Source organism: Perca flavescens, chromosome 5, assembly GCF_004354835.1.
Source record: "Perca flavescens isolate YP-PL-M2 chromosome 5, PFLA_1.0, whole genome shotgun sequence".
Lineage (NCBI taxonomy): Eukaryota > Metazoa > Chordata > Actinopteri > Perciformes > Percidae > Perca > Perca flavescens.
The window spans coordinates 8,568,864-8,586,185 of record NC_041335.1 but is presented as its reverse complement, the minus strand read 5'-3'; the positions used below and the strand labels follow the sequence as shown (position 1 = coordinate 8,586,185).

Here is a 17,322-nt window from a genome sequence, read left to right as displayed (position 1 = left end):
AACAGTATTTAACATTTTTGAATGCAGGTTTTTACTTGTATGAGAGAAGGAGTATATGGAGCATTTTTTACTAACCTGTACTTGAGTAAAGAATTTGAATATTTTTTACACCACTGACAGTCAGGCTGTAATGTCCCACCCACCACAGACAAATCTGTATTCTGTGCACATTTACAGCAAAACAACCTGTGAAGCAGGTTGACCCAGATGAGCATTGGAAAAAACAACTGCTTTCCTTGTTTCTAAACTTATAACCTGTAACCATACCTAACCAACAACCGTATGTTTCATTTTATGTTTGAAGAGCTGTGATTTCAGGAAAGCATCGTCATTTTTCTTTTGACTTCCTTCTCTAAAACATTACTTGTAAGGGGAGGTCAAAGGTCACTCAGAATATACTTTATTCAAACCATCTCAGTAATTCTATGATGGAAACCCAAAAGAATAACTACAGTTTCCTGCAGGGTGTTAGCAAAATAAGTAGACCTGGTACAGAAACCTTAACCTCTTTTGTTACTACATAGGTAATACAGGATTTCACAGTCATTGAGTTTCTGAAATACAGTCCCTGTAGGCCAAATAATGCTTAAGATTAAATCTGCTAAAATTCCCCCTCTTTCTCGCCCCCTTCATGTCTTCAGCTGTCTTAAATAAAAGCCTAAAATGCCCAAAAAATAATCTTAAAACAAAAATGGCATTGACAGTAACTTTTTCTGTGATTTACAGCTACCAGCCATGCTGTAAATGATTGCAGAATATTCCTAAACAAAGCATCTGAACATAACATTAATCCCTATGGGTTTATGAGGTCAAACAGGTTTAATTCAATCCTGTGTGACTCATGCGTGCTGTGTGTTGTCATGAGTACGTGCCACACCAACAGGTGAATTCCAGAGCCTGCATGCCTCTGTGGCTCCTATCAGGGAAATGTGGATGGAGGACTTCCTGGTTGCAGCAGGGTGTAGACTAGGCTTGTTTTACTCACTCTTACTTCCCTGTTGGTGTGGAATGCAGCAGTCAGGTAGAGCTGGACACTGACTGAACTCAAAAGGTAAGCAGTCTTAATGAAAAGGATTTTAAAGTTTCTCTGATAGAAAATGTAGCTTGTATTAACTGAACTGACTGATTCTAAAGGTACAAGGAAGTATTCAAGTAAAATTGTGCACAATTTTAATGAATAACATCAGTGCACTTTCTCCGTAGGTTTTCTCTTTTATTTTTTTATATTTATTAATTTGTTATTTATATGAGATAGTTAAGAAGAAAGGTGTGGTGTGGGGATTTGTGTGTGGAATCATGTTTGACCCAGCCTACATATCTTTTACTCTAACTTTTTCCACTTAGACCAGCTGTAAATCCAGACAAATTCAGTAATCCACTGGGCTTATAACTATCAATATTCTAAGAATTACAACCCAACTTTTGTCATTATGTCATTTACATTTTAAAGTTAATTTTGTGTAAAGTCCTTCATGTTGGCTTATCCAATTACCATTTTATCTAATCTAATATATTTATTATGTAATAAAATAATAGGAACGTGTTTTACATTTTAATAGAAAGAAAACTAAACAGGAGCAGAAAAGAAATCCATAAAAACATACAGTGATAATGCAGAAGTAAGATGCATGGAAAATGATAGTGGTGTAAAATCTTGCTCAAATGAAATGTAAATTATAGGCTAAAACTATTTGAACGATACATATTGCTTCAACAGACGTAATATTTATCCCGATCAAAGATATTTTTGTGCTGTCCTTTTAATACATGTGTTAGAGGGTGCGTTCACCTCTGTTTATGTATTACATTTACCTAGAATCTACTCAAACTTCAAAGACCTTTGGAGCTCTCTTTAATTCATGTCATGTGTTAGAAAGAGAAAAAAAAATATAATAGCTTTTATTTAAAAAAAAAAGTAGTAGAACAATGTTATAAGTTTATCCTTTACTTAAATCCAAAATGTCACTAATTTTACAGGCAGAGACATGAAACTCATTTCATTTTCCACCATTTTGAACAACTCTCAAAAAAGTGAAAGCAAAGACAAACCTCCTCTGTTGTATATAATTACGTCTGTTATCCTATATTTTGCCTTCCAGAATGCTTTACACTGAGTTACTGCGGTTGTGGGATGAGGCGGTGCAGGCGGTAGATGCCAAGGACTGGCATGGAGCTCTGTCCAAACTCGAGGAGATCAGTGAACCCACATCTCGCATTTTGTTTAATGCTGCCTCAGCTCACCTGGTTCTGGGACAGCTGGACCTGGCCCTGAAGGTCTGTGTATTGTGTTGATAATGGAGAGGTTGGTAGTGGGGATCCTGAAATTTCTGTCAATACTTTGAAGTGATTCAAACTCTCAGACATCACTACTTTGCTATTTAATTATAATTTACATTACAACCGATAATGTTTGTGGTACATATAAAGGTTTACATAAGCAACTAATGTTTTTTTATATTTAATAAATCATTTTCATATGCTTTATAGATCAGTTATAAGCCAAGAACAACAACGCCAACATCACACTTGCTATATAGCTCTTTAGTGTATCAGGAAGACCACTTTAATTGACTTTCTAACTTTTTCTGGGAAACAAAAGCAGAGAATCTAGAGTGACATACATTCATAAAAACATTATTAAAGCTATAGTGCGTAGTTTCTGTCGCCCCCATGAGGAATACTTAGTAATGACAACAAAACTGTCGGCGCATCCACATGATACAAGCCTTACGTGATCGCGCACGCGCCCCCAACCCTCGTCCAAGCAGTTGCTAGTAGCCAAGGAGGACACAAAGACACGATGGACTCTTCAGAAGAGGTCATTATCTTCACTCGAGCTTCTGCGTGGGAAAGTAACCAGATGACACAATCTTCTGAACAGTAACTGAACTAACAGCCATACTGAGAAATACAGAGAGAGTTGTGTGGAGCTGATAGTCTTAATTAGCTTTGTAGCAACTCATTTGGCAATGGCTTGAATGTAAGATAATTCTATCAGAAGTTACGCAAGTAAGCTTTAAGATTTGCAGCTGCAGACTGGATTATTGTAAGAGGAGATGTTTTTAGAAGGTAAATGGTCAGTACCGTCCATAGTAGTGATTTTGCTGATGAATTAAAAAGACAAAAAGACAAGAATTAACCAAAACCCAAGTTTTATCATGATGTTTGGGATGTATTGGACTTCACAGCCTATACAGCCATGTTTGTCTGTGATGAACTCGTCTGCCATTAGTGACGTTGTTAGAGAGGGATCATCTTATAACTGGAATGTCAAAATTCAAGCAGCAGCTTTCTCTTGATATTTAACCTCTATCTGCTATCTTTACCCTTTTCAATACATAAGAATATCACTGCTATATTTGCACTGTAAAAAAGGAAGCATGTTGTAATACTTCCATCTGGTTGTGTCCAATCTCATCTTGTCTACCCCCCTCTGTAATGTCCAGGCTTTAGACCTCGCTATTGCTAAGGATGCACGTCTTGCTGTTGGCTTCTTCCAGAGAGCAGCAGTGATGATGCAGAGTGACAGGTAGGGGGCAGCACCCTGTTCTAAATACTGATTTATAATCTAGTAGTCTTTTGAAACTACTATGGCACTATGTTGTAAAGTGTCACATATAATGCGGTCTTAAAAACAACTAACTCAAGAGAATTTGATTGGAATAGAAAATCAGTGTGCTGTTATTATGCAATGGTGGCCGCTTTTCACAAAAAGTTGCATAGTTTAGCTCTAAAGGTCACATGAAATGGTTTTGTTGCTTTCTTAATGTAATGTCATTCCTGTTGAAAGAGGTATGTCATGGATCAGTTTTATTTATGTATACCGTATATCAGTTATAGAAAGATAGGCAGTTTGATAGGAAAGATAGACAGAAATGAAGGATTGTAGTATTGTTTTTTAAGACTTCATTGTTTGGACTTTGTAGCTAGACCATGGATGTATTAAGAATTAAGAATGATTTGACATTTTGGGAAGACTTTTTGGTGAGATCTCATACCTGCACTGTAAATGTGAAGCTACAGCCAGCAGCTGCTTAGTTTAGCTTAGCTTAGCATAAAGACTGGAAACTGGGGTAAACAGCTAGCCTTGCTCTGTCCAAAGTTGACAAGATCTGCACCTCTAAAGCTCACATTTGGCATGTAATATGGTTGGTTATGTGCTCGACTATTTTTTGAAGTCACTTCCTGGAGACTTTTCATCCCTGTTAGGTTGCCAGGCAGCGGAGAACAAATTACTGTACGTGGCAGAAAACGTCTGAGCCTTAACAACCCTGTAAAACCACAACATTTGTGAATTTTAGAGCTTTTGAAGGTTTCGCATTTTCATCTTCAAAATCAACTGTTTTTCATCCATTAGCCTACTGTGCATCTGTGTCTGTTTCTGTGTTGCTGTCTCTTCAGGTTGGAGGAGGCTCTGTCAGACTGTATCTGGGCACAGAAGCATATGAGAGGAAACGTGGTCATTGACTACAGACAGCTGGGACTACGATTCAAACTCTACAGCTGGCAGGTCTGACATTCAGCCTCATACACACATACACACTGCACTACACACCTACATTCACACAGCGGAACGGCAGCCTTCAGCATGCTTCCTCTGACACATTACAATGGAAAAAAAGTAAAACCAATCCCATGAGGTCTGTCAGTACTAAGGAATGAAAACTGAACTGCTTTGTCATCACCTCCATTGCACCTCTATTGTTTAGTTCAAACAGTACACCTAGAAGCTAACAAAGCCTCATTGAGAAGAAAAGGTTACATAACCTCACATATTTCTGACAGTACAGATAAGACATGCTCTAGCTACCAACAGACAATGCACCTGGGCTTGTTAACTATGGCTTAGTCCATCTAACATTGTTACAGCCAGGGTTTAAAGGCTAACGCGACCATCATATATACATACATACATTTTACACACAGACAGCTTCAAGGTCGAATGAAATGGACACTTAAACATACAAAAAAAATTCTACTTCCTGTAAAAAGCTGCATCTTTAGTGGTGACCTTGTACTGGGTGTAAATCAGTGGGTATCAATAAAAGGTACAACCAATAAAGTCATCAAAAACATTTAAAAAGTGTGTTTGGACTGAAGAGAATTTTAAAAGTAGTGTGATTGCATATAACATTGATGGAAAGTTGTAACTGCACACAATTAGAGGGTTTTCACCCTAGGTGCCAGAAAGTAAGACAAACACATGTAGACAGGAGTTGACCCAAGACTTTTACTCCAATTCATGACACAGACAAAAAAGATAAAGCTGAGCAACTAGAGGAAAATAAGACAAAGAACTGGAGAACCTGGTGGATTTAAGCATCTGTCAAGACTCTGAGCTGTCATATAAACATTCACACAGTCTACGTTGCTAGCTAGATAGCTAACAGCTAATGTCTGTTTTGTAGGAATACATTTGTGTGAATATCACAAGGTGAAATTTAACATTTAGCTCAAACATTCCTAAACAATCCTGCCTTTCTGCTTCCTATCGAATCAAACTGCCTGTTTCTACATAACTGATTCAATGGAATTAATCAAATGTTAACAAGGTATTGATACCATTTCATGGGATCTTTAAATAATTATGGTTCAAAATGTGCAGATACCACAAAATAACACAGTTTTAATGCATCTTGAACTTAAACCTACTAAAATATGAAATAAGGGTGTTTTCATTATCATTTGAATGATCAGCTAAGAGGCTGAGACATTTTGAAAATAAATTATAAAAATACAGACTCTAAGTTGTTGAAATCAGTGACAGAAGCAGCAATTGTTTTGCTGTCATCACAAGAAACCAATTCCACAGAACATTATCTTAGTAATTATAGCACACATTAACAATTGAACAAACTGAACTGGAGCATCTAAATCTATACATAAAGGACCCAAGCATCACCAAGGTAGTTTGACAACTTAAAAAAAGGAAAAATAATGCAGCATGCTACATTTCTCTGACAACTGATTTGTCAAATTCTCTCCGGCTATATAAATGCTGCTCCAACAGTAGCATTGAATGCACTGACATATCACCCTGATGACTACTTGAATAATAATGCTGCTTTTTAGACTTTGTAGCAGAAAAGAGTTTGCTGATAGCTCCATCCTCCAGTGTCTTAAAACTTCAGTACATGGGGTTTTTTTTTTTTTTTTTTTTTTTTTTAACAAATCCAGAAAGTAAGTTTGGAAAGACAGACATGTTATTTAAGTGTATATTAATTAATTGGTAAAGGCCCCCATATTGTGGTAAATTATGATGTAAAATATCTGTAAGTGGGTTTTCACACAACAGTAAAGACAACAGCAGTATTACCGTAACAGGAAGGAATGTATAATTGTGATGTGTCGTCCAGGTATTATATAATGCAGCAGCTGTGTACTGTCGGATGGGCCAGTGGGAGCAGGCCAAGGAGATTCTGCTGACAGCCTCCCAGGAGAGAGGAGGAAGTCGAGGGGGAAACATAGAGGTGGCTTTGGACAGCGTCCTGGTAAGTGTCACAACTTTCAGAACAGACTGGAAAGGACATGAGTTAGACTTTGGTGACAAATTTCTTTGTTGTTTATGTTTGTTGTTTGTATTTCTGCCATTGCCATACTTGATGTCCTAGTAAGAATAAAAAAAAAAAAAAATGAAAATTGTGTCTTTACTCTTTTCTTTATGACACAATGAAATTGAAACTTTAACTTCCTGTGACAAGAATAACAAGTGAAAGATAACCGTGAACTGTGCTCCATTTGGTCATGCTGGTGTGCACTTACCAGGTAGGTAGGAGAAAGGGCAGTGAAAGCCATTTATCTTGAGGGCAGGTTTATCATGCAGTAGGTAGGTATGATGCCGTATAGTTATTGAACTACAAAAGTAAATCTAAGGAAGGGCACAATTATAAAAATGTTAAAACACTGTCTTTCTACGCCACCATCACTTTTGACAAACGTTAATTTTATCTAAAACCAACCAAACTCCAGCCTGTGAAGCCTGTGTAATGAAATCCCACCTTTCTGTCCCCTCTATGAGATCAATCAGCTTTCCTCTTCTAAAGAAGCTTTTTTTTTCTTAGTTTTTAAAAAAAAAACTTATTTATTTAATCAGGGAAGTGTCACTGAAATATTCCTACAGTTTTGCAGAAACGCCCTAAATAAACTCACTCAGTGAAGTGCTCAATGGTGTTTTAAGCCCCCAACGTCGACTTCAAGGCAGAGCTGCGACCGTCAACTTCAAGGCACCTAACCCTAACCCTAACCATAACCATTGCCTAATCCTAGTGCCTTCCAAGGCAGCGCTGTCTGGAAGACAACTTTGGGGGCTAAAACACCAAACACCCAGTGAAGCTGCCCAGTACTAGTACAGTCTACTACTTCATTGGAGCAGGAACTACATCGCTCTAACCTTTAGGCCACCGCTGCCAACTCATTGTGTCTTAAAGTGATAGGTTTAGGTCACAGTTTTGTAGATATTCATGGTAAAAGATAAGGCTATGGTTATTCTAAAAAATGGTTTAACAACAATTTCACAAAAAAATACAGAGTGTTTAGGTCAGAGCTCACTCCAAAAGCCCAGAGCTGAAAACTACATTTATTTTTCCTTTTATTGCTTTTCTTAAATATTCTGACTTAAAATAATGATTTTAGAATTCTAAAAAAGCCACTTGGTAAACACAGTACAGATGTACACACAATATCGTCATTTGTTTTACAAAACGAACACTTTACTCTGACTTCAATAACAGAGGGAAGAGGTACTGGCTCCTCTCCTGGTGCCTGAGGATGTGGTGTTTCGTCCCAGGAAACAGGATGTGGAGCAGCTGCAGCAAAGAGACTTCCTGGGCAAATCAAAGGTGTGTCCTCATGGCAAATGTTGTGTCATTTGTGTATGGTAAGATGCTTGAATTACTCCAACTTGCTCTTGTTTACTTTTATACTACTAATGAGAGGAAAAACAAAAGTAAAATGTTGCAGAACAGTAATGTATAGTGCTCTGCTTGCAGGTGATTACCTCCATGATTCCCAATGATGATTTTGGAGGCTTTGAACCTCTGAGGCTGCAGGTACGAATGACCACAGTGTCATTATGAATAAAGATATTGTTGTCAGTCACTCCCTTTGCTAACTATCACTCTGTCTTCACCAAAGAAACCTGGTTTCTATGAGCCTAAGATGGATGGAGCTCAGTGAGTATTATCACCATACATATATAAATATTATTAACCTGAGCTGTTTAAATACACATTATGGAATAGTAATAATGCTTGTAGATGTGTGACTGATTTTGTCTTTTCACCACCTGTAAGGGACTCTCGATACATGCGCATGCGGATCCCTTACATGGCTCGGGGCCCGGGACAGCTGACTGTGCCGGGAGGGGCCACAGTGTTTTTATTTGGCGAGGAGGACAGGGATGGGATGGCAACTGTCATATATGATGGACAGGTGAGTAGAAAGAGAATGTATGTCATGTCACTATAATGAGACAAAGATGCAGTATAAATCTTATAGACTGATTTTTAAGAGATGTGTTGGGATGTTTTCAATGTCCTGGGAAAAATCATTGTTTTATTGTCCTATGTAAGGCTGAATATTTTTTTAAAGTTTATTTACATAGTTTATTAAACTGTTGATTATTTTCTCAAGTTTATTTTTAGATTGGTTGTTTGATCTATAAAATGTCAGAAAATGGTGAAAAATGTCAATCAGCGTTTTCCAAAGCCCAAGATGACGTCCTCAAATGTCTTGTTTTGTCCACAACTCAAAGATATTCAGTTTACTCAATTCAATTTAATTAAAATACTTTTACTACTACTATACTTTATTCATCCCCTGGGAACAATTTAAAAGCATGAGGAGTAATTCTGGAAAGTAAAAAAACATAATAAAATGCACACAATGCCATAGAGTTACTGTCACAGAGGAGTGAAGAAACTTGGTGAAATATGGTCAACAATTGAATGCAGAAAATGGAGTAGATCATTTCTACCAAGGTGGTTGGTAACAAAGCTGTATTTCACTGTAATTTAGTCTCTTTTATATTTCAGTGTCTGATTTTAGTCCTTTATTTTTCAGCGAGGACTTCTGCCAATATCCCTGCTTGAACCTGCAGATGTCAAGATGTCCAAAGGCAAAAAGGAGAATGTAATGTATTGTAATGCAATAATACACTTCATGATGCTTTTTTGATTATTTTTTGATTATTTTTTGTCATTTTTAGGCCTTTATTTGACAGGACAGCTAAAGACATGAAAGGGGAGAGAGGGGGGGGAATGACATACAGCAAAGGGACGCAGGTCGGAGTCGAACCCGGGCTTGCTGCGTTGAGGAGTAAACCTCTGTATATGGGCGTCCGCTCTACCAAATGAGATATTGCCTAATATATTTCAGGCTCATCTTGAAAGGAAACAGACTTGGCTTCAGTTTAGAGCTTTGATGACGGCACGTCACAGATTTCTCAAAATTAGACTCATGCTGAGCAGAGCTTTCTCGGCTTCACCCCAGAGACCAGGCAGCAAAATGTTGTATTCATGGAAAATACATGAAAATATTAAATGTTACAGTTAAGCCTATCAGCTGGAACAGTTACAAGATTATTGTGCTCTTTTCATCAAAAGATGCAAGTATAAGTGTGTTAAATTGTGAAAAAAAAGAAAAGAAAAAAAAGATGCAAGTATCCTGCTGGGAAGAAATTCTATGTTTTTCTAACCATTAGAAAAATTATGCTGTTTCTCTGACTTTCCTTTCTTGGCTTCTTCCACAGAGAGTTCCCAGTGGCATCCCTCTCCCACCAGGACTCAAGCCACCCACTCGCCCAGAGGCCCAGCATAGCCCTGCAGCTCCTCCTCGAGGTAAAACATTGATCACATTCCTCCTGGTCCTTATACTCGCTCTAAAATCCTCCTGCCTCAAAATAGGAAGAGCTTATTTCCTATTATCTATTCCAGGATCATTCCAGAGTCAGAGCAATATTTTTTATGTGGACTTTCTGGCACTGTGATCTATCTTGACTAGATATTTGCCTGTGGTTTTTGAAGTACAGTGCTGCTGATAATAATAATAATAATAATAATAATAATAATAATTTATTATTATTATTATTATTATAATAATTTGCTCCACTAGCAGCAGAGCACAAGAAACCAACACTTTGTTTCCGAGCAAGACATCTTGACTCATTTAGTGACTGGCTCTCTGCTTTGTAACGTTACTACTCCACTGCTTGTTTGTAGGTTACTGAAAAAAAAGTAAATTTGTGGCAAGTTGGTTTATACAGAATTTTATACGGTTAGTCTGTGAAAAATGGCTAGCACTATGACCAAATGACCATACATATCAGTCTATACATCAGACTGTATAAGTAAAGGCAAAACATCTGGATCACCCTCTGGTGGCTGGCTACAGTATATGTCAAAAATCCAAAAATTGTATCAGCTCCAGCCCACCACAACCGGGATAAGCGGTTATGGATAATGGATGGATGGATGGATGGATAGATGAATGGATGAATGGATGGCTGGATTGATGGAATTATTAAGAACCTGTAACTGTCAGAGCGTCTTAAAGGGACAGTTCACCCCCACATCAAAAATACGTATTTTTAATTAATATTATTAATTAATTATTAACCCACTTACATGTAGTGCTGTTTATAAATCTAGATTGTTTTGGTGTGAGTTTCCCAGTGTTGGAGATATTGGCCATAGACATGTTTGCCTTCTCTCCAATATAATGGAAATGTCTCTTTCCAGAAATGGGCCACGTTCAGCCCCGACAAAACGAGCAACGAGTTTACAGACACATCTCTGCTGATTGTGCATCACCTGTGACACACCCACCAAATGAGAGAAAGCATAACTCAAAGCCTGTTGCAAAACGTTTCACGCCTGTTGTTCAACCAGGAAATCATATCAAAACGGTGCACACCGTTTTGAGACTAAACATGCCCCTGGCTAAATAAGATAATTCACAGGTTGTGATCAGTTTTATAGAGGAACTATTGTCTTTCTACGAAACTACACCCGCCTACCGTATCACCGGCCGGTGCTTGTGAGCGCAAGATATATAGTATAATTTTTATCATAGTGATTTTTTTCTCAGATTCAGTCATCTCACACTGTGTTGAAGGCTGAGATGTATTTCTTTAAGATCTGATAAATCTTTCCATCATGGCTCTGACAGTTGTTTTTAAAGTTTTTGAAAAGGACCCATCCATCCACCCATTAGCACGCAAAGTAGCAACAGTTTCAATGCGCCAACTGTTATCTCAAGACACTTTACAGATAGAGTAGGTCTAGATGACACTATAATTTACAGAGAACCAACAATTCCAATAATTCCCCCAAGAGCAAGCATTTAGTGCAACAGTGGCTCTTGGTAAGCGGTGTCTGGCGATGCCGGTTGGAGGTACGATGAACAGTGGCAATTATAGTAACAATAAAGATAATAGAACTATGACTAGAAACAGCAGTTGTAGTAGTTAATGGCGTAGCGGGGCACTGCAGGGCGTACCAGGGCATAGCAGAGCATCGAGCAGGACCAAGGTGCCACCCTAATCCAAGGAAAACTGCAGTGTGAGAAAACAGAAGGACTCCGGGGAATAAGCTCCCCAGAGCAAAGTTAGTAACAAGCATTTCTGGGACATGAATTTACACAGATGGAAAGAGAGAGGAGAGAGGAGCTCAGTGTGTCAAAGGAAGTCCCCCGGCAGTCTAAAACTATAACAGCATAACTAAGAGCTTGTCCAAGGCCAACCGAGCCAGCTCTATAAGGGTTGGTAGGTAAACTGACGACTATATAGAGAAGCAGAGAAGTGAACACTGCAACTCCTTACTTCCCTAACTATACATAAGGTTTATCAAAGAGCAGAGTTTTAAGTTTACTCTTAAATGTGGTGACGGTGTCTGCCTCCCGAACCCAGAGTGGGAGCTGGTTCCACAGGAGAGGAGCCTGATAACTGAAGGCTCTGGCTCCCATTCTACTTTTAGAAACTCTAGGAACCACAAGTAACTCTGCATTCTGGGAGCGCAATGCTCTAGAGGGACAATATGGAACTATGAGCTCTTTAAGATATGATGGTGCCTGACCATTAAGAGCTTTGTAGGTCAGGAGAAGGATTTTAAATTCAATCCTGGATTTTACAGGAAGCCAATGCAGAGAAGCTAATACAGGAGAAATATTATCTCTTTTCTTAGTTCTCTTTAGCACACGCGCTGCAGAATTCTGGATCAGCTGGAGAGTCTTAAGGGACTTATGTAAGCAACCTGATAATAAGGAATTACAGTAGACCATCCTTTAAGTAACAAATGCATGGACAAATGCATCATTTTGAGACAGGATGTGCATAATTTTGGCAATGTTACGCAGGTGAAAAAGGGCTGTTCTTGAGATTTGTTTTAAGTGGGCGTTAAAGGATATATCCTGATCAAAAATAACTCAGAGATTTCTGACGGTAGGGCTTGAGTAGTGTTGCTTTCGTCAACGAAAATTATGACTAAATATCATCGTCAACGTGACGAAAACGAGATGAGGTGCAACGTATAATGCAATATTGTTGACAAATAAAAACGAGACTAAATGTGGTTTACAAAATAAAAACTATGCTAAACTGTCTCTTCATTTTCATTGACCAAAACGAGATGAGTTATTTCATCTCGTTTAGTCACGTTATTATTATTTGCAGTATTTCTGTTTTGTGTGTCTCACTTCAGGGGCTGCATCAGGTCGCAAAGAATAGACTAAAACTAAAATTAAAACAGGCCGCCAAAAACAACACTAGGCTTGAGGCCACAGCAATGCCATCCAGAGTAGCTATATCATTAGATAATGAGGTTCGGAGGTGTTTAGGGCCCAGCACAATTACCTAGGTTTTGTCTGAGTTTAACATCAGGAAATTGTAGGTCATCCAGGTTTTTATGCCATTAATGCATGCAGTATTGTTTGAAGACAGCCTTAAAATAATGTGAACCTATCCTCTAAGCAGTGCTCCTTTTAAAGCTGCTGGGGGTTTAATGAAAACTGCAGCTTCTAGACATTAGAAAACAGCTGTGTTTGTTGACATTCATTATCATTAAGTTAATGTCAGAATGAACAAAAGATACAACTACTAAGTGTTCCCCCTTAAAATGATATATGCATGGAGGAACAGACTACCTTTCTACCTGTTTACCTTCCATTAGACTTGTTTTGTGTGTGCTCAGACTGTACCCGTACTGTGTTTTCCCTGCAGTACGTTTTACCTCAGACACTCCACCTCCATCCTACACTACTGCCACCCACGCACCACTGGCAGCCTCAGAGCCTCCCAAGGACCCAGCCAACGCAGCCAGCGACCAGGTAATATCTCCCTCTGAAAAGCGAGATTCATCCGTGGAAGCTGAAACTTTGAACGCTTATGACACACGCACACACACACACGCACACACACACACACACACACACACACACTCTCTCAAAACACATACACTTTCCTTTTATTTCTACCTGATCTAAATATAGAAGGATTGTGTGGACTTGTGAAGACATTTCTTTGTAAGGTTGAACTTAGCAGGGGGAATGCTGATGTGTCCTGATTAAGTCACTATGACGCTCAGGGGAAGCAGAGGTAGCCTAGTAAGCGTCTGGATATAAATATTCCTTTCTGTTTCTGCATGCCACAATGACCTGAAGAGATGAATTATTATGTGAAATAACTAATGGACTTGCCACGAAATAGTCTTGCATTGCCAAAGTCTGCCTCCACCACCAATACATTCTAGGATAGGAGAAAAAAACGCTCTGGCTTTTGAGAGGATTTTGAGAACAGCAATACATGAAGAGCAGACATCTTGTGCCACAAGCAGGATGCCAGGCTTTACCATGGAAATGTACTTTTGTTGATCCAGACTAGCCATGACATTACAGTTTCTCTTTGTCAAGGTTACTCATAACATTTGAGTTTAAATTGATGAGGATGATGCTTTTTCATATCTTCCAGCTCAGAATGAGTGACCCATGGCAACCTGCTGCATCTTGAAGAAAAGCAGCTACAGACTCCTCATTTGATCACTTTAATTAATTTGTTTAATCACGTACAACACATGTACGGGGAATTAGTCTCAGTGACTTAATGCAGAAGGTTTTATGAAGTTTCATAGTGCTGTAACACTGACAAGGACATCAGGAGCTTTCACATATACACACTACACAAATTATGATACGGTCATTCACACTACTTACTTAAAATGTCAACATGAGACCAAAATTGAATCATCGATTTGGTTTGGTTTAATTTATCCTGATCTCAAAAAAAAAAAAAAAAAAAAAAAAAAAAAAATATATATATATATATATATATATATATATATATATGTTTTCATTTCCAATAGCTGATATACATTTTTTGATTACTACATTAATATTTCTAGATTTACGTTTAAGAAAAATATATAGGTATCAATATATTTAGTAGATATTTGTTGTAATTTCATTTACACATACATTCAGCACTACTACTGGGCACTACAATTCCTATTATTTCTAGTGTTACAAGTACAGTACATTACTAGTCCTAGTATTACAATCAACCAATCAATAAATCAAATCACTCAAAAAGAATTTTGTCACGAGTTCTTATAAAATACAATTTTAATGAAATGTTAAAAGAAAACGTGCCTGTAATTAGCCAGTACTCCCCATTACTGAGTACCGGCACTTCTGAATTTTGTTCACATGAGCACTCTTACTTCTAATTGTTATCAGTATTATTAATAGGCTAATATTTATACCAAAATAGGCTATATATCATGATTTATTGGAAAAAAACAAGCAATTCAATGTAAAATCAGACATTCAGCATCCCAATATAGGCAATATGGGATGATTCTTTGTTTCATAACCACATTTTCAGACACTGCAACAATTTTACTGTGAGGTTGGTAGTGAAATAAGTCTCCTTAGATCGAATCGTCGAATAGTCAACTATAGGGGGTTAGCCAAGATATACGTATGAATATTAAAATATAAGACACATACAATGATCATGTCATGCAACTGCTGAATTAGGGTACTGGCACCATTTTGGACCAATTCAGCCACTGATAAAAACAACCACTTCATAATAACCATCTAAAAAAGTATTCACACTGATTGGACCAGATCAATATTTATTAATAAAAGCTGTATTTACATGATCTTTTAATGTATTTCTGCTCCTTGTTCACAGCATGATGGTGTAGTTCAGGGAGCAGAGGCGGGCTCCGTGGTGGTGAAGGTCCACTACACGTACACTGTGGCGCTGTCTGTCCCTCTGGACACACCGTACCATGAAATGAAGGAACGCATCGCACAGAAATTGGGCCAGCCTGCGTCTCAGCTGCGCCTCAGGTAACCAAAGGCCTGCCAGCCCACCTCTGTCTCCTTGAATTTCAACAAGTGATGCCTCATTTCTAAAAAGTATGCTTTTCTTTGTCCATGCCACCCTGTGTCCAATATGTGTGGCGGCTAAGAAAACCTAACATGATACATATAAGACCCTGAGGCTGCAGCTCCACAGACATGAAAGGAGTCCTTGAAAGCAGCAATAAACAGGAGAATATGATTGAGACAGCATCATCATAGGATAAAAATAAGTTACAGAAACCTTACATGACTTCTAAGGATCAATAAGAACGGGACCAGTTCATTTGTTTAGCTGTTGAAATAAAAATAGGAGCTTATAACAACAAATAGCATGCATCAGAGCCCTGCTTTGATGCTTGTAATCATATTTGTCATCCTAGAATAAAGTTGCTACCACTCCCCCTCACTACTACTGCTCTCTTTCTCATCAGATATAAGCAGCATGGTTCCCGGGTGCTGACACCTCTGGGTGGGGAGGTGGAGCCAGGCCGCACTGTGCAAGAAGTGGCTGAGGCTGGCAGAGCTACCCTGTGGTGCCAGGTGAGGATTTAAATTTACAACTACACATGCATCAGGGCTTGAAATCAGTTGCATGGCTGATCAGGTTGCAGGGGTGTGTCCGAGGGTCGCAGCTGCCCCATGCCAGATTTTCCACCTACCATTATTAAAGCTGCACTAATCAAAGTTTTTATAGTGGATCAAAGATGGGATATCCTATTGGCCAAGGTGTTAAGGTGCTGACCATAAACTGTAACGTCCAGCTTTTTTTCAGTGAAAATCACTAAAAACCCACTGTACACTACCTGCCCAGCACCATAACAGCCGCTAGACAAAACCAGAGAGCCAAACAAGTAAGAACATGTATCCCAATGAAAAAAAGTAGTACTTGAAGTTAAGAACATTGCATCTTCAACATTGCACTGGCCACTCTCCACTGAGCCTGTGCCCCCATTAGGGTTTGGATATTGTTTTGTTTTTTTCCCCCAATACCGGTACTTAAATCCATCCATCCATCCATTGACATCTGCTTATCCGGGGTCAGGTTGCAGGGCACTTGTGCAGGGGCAGCAGCTCTAGCAGGGGGCCCCAAACTTTCCCAAGCCACATTTACGAGCTCTGACTGGGGGATCCTGAGGTGTTCCCAGGCCAGGGTGGAGATATTATCCCTCCACCTAGTCCCAGGGATTAAAGTGAAAAAAAATCAGGCCAAGTCATTAGCTGTTCACATGTACCTATGCAGATAGCACCCCTTTTGCAATTGCGCTCTATTGGAATATTGCGAGTGTTCTCTTTTCCTGATGAACAAAACCATATTTCAGTACCATCCCACGACTAACCATTGCAAGACTTTCATGGTTTTGTGCTATAAATTAATACTCTTTTATAGCAAAGTAAGAAGTTGACTATTTTAATTGCATGATTATTTTATGTCAACATACAGTCATAACCTACTGTCGTTAAAAGTGAAACCAAAATAGGCTAAGGCTGTCTGTGCGTAATAGCACAAACACGATTGACCCTCTTAAACAACGGTTTGCGATAATGAAAAATTATTTTATTATTATTATTATTTTATGTTAACACGCTCAGTCAAAACCTTCCGTCGCGAATTGTGAAAGATTGTTGACATGTCTTAACAGATGAGATAATAAATTGCATTCAGAATGGTTTAACAGGGTACCCCCAGAATTCTTCAAGTTAAATTTAAGACTTTTTAAGACCTTTTTAATACCACCTAGGATGACATTTAATGCCAACTTCAAATGATACTGTCAAATGTAGCATGTTGGCTGAGTTTCAAACATACCCTACCAAAGGTGGAGCACCACCGACACCATCATTGTCTTATTCACAGCCCTCTCTCCATTGCTAGCTGATCAGGAACCGGCAGGCGGGTCTTCCAGCTCCCCCATTTCATTAGCGCTAGATTGACTTGCACACCGATCTGCTTGTTGTCCG

At 38.7% G+C, this 17,322-nt stretch overlaps 1 protein-coding gene across 1 annotated transcript; it reads left to right on the top strand.

The window, feature by feature from the left end:
• Window positions 1–2,100: 2,100 nt before the first annotated feature.
• Window positions 2,101–15,915, top strand: noxa1 (NADPH oxidase activator 1). Its single transcript, XM_028577762.1, has 13 exons — window positions 2,101–2,274; window positions 3,447–3,529; window positions 4,402–4,510; window positions 6,357–6,491; window positions 7,731–7,838; window positions 7,989–8,048; window positions 8,134–8,171; window positions 8,292–8,430; window positions 9,061–9,129; window positions 9,749–9,836; window positions 13,214–13,320; window positions 15,188–15,348; window positions 15,795–15,915. The coding sequence occupies exons 1-13, from the start codon at window positions 2,101–2,103 to the stop codon at window positions 15,913–15,915; spliced, it is 1,392 nt and encodes a 463-aa protein (XP_028433563.1).
• The last annotated feature ends 1,407 nt before the right edge of the window (window positions 15,916–17,322 follow it).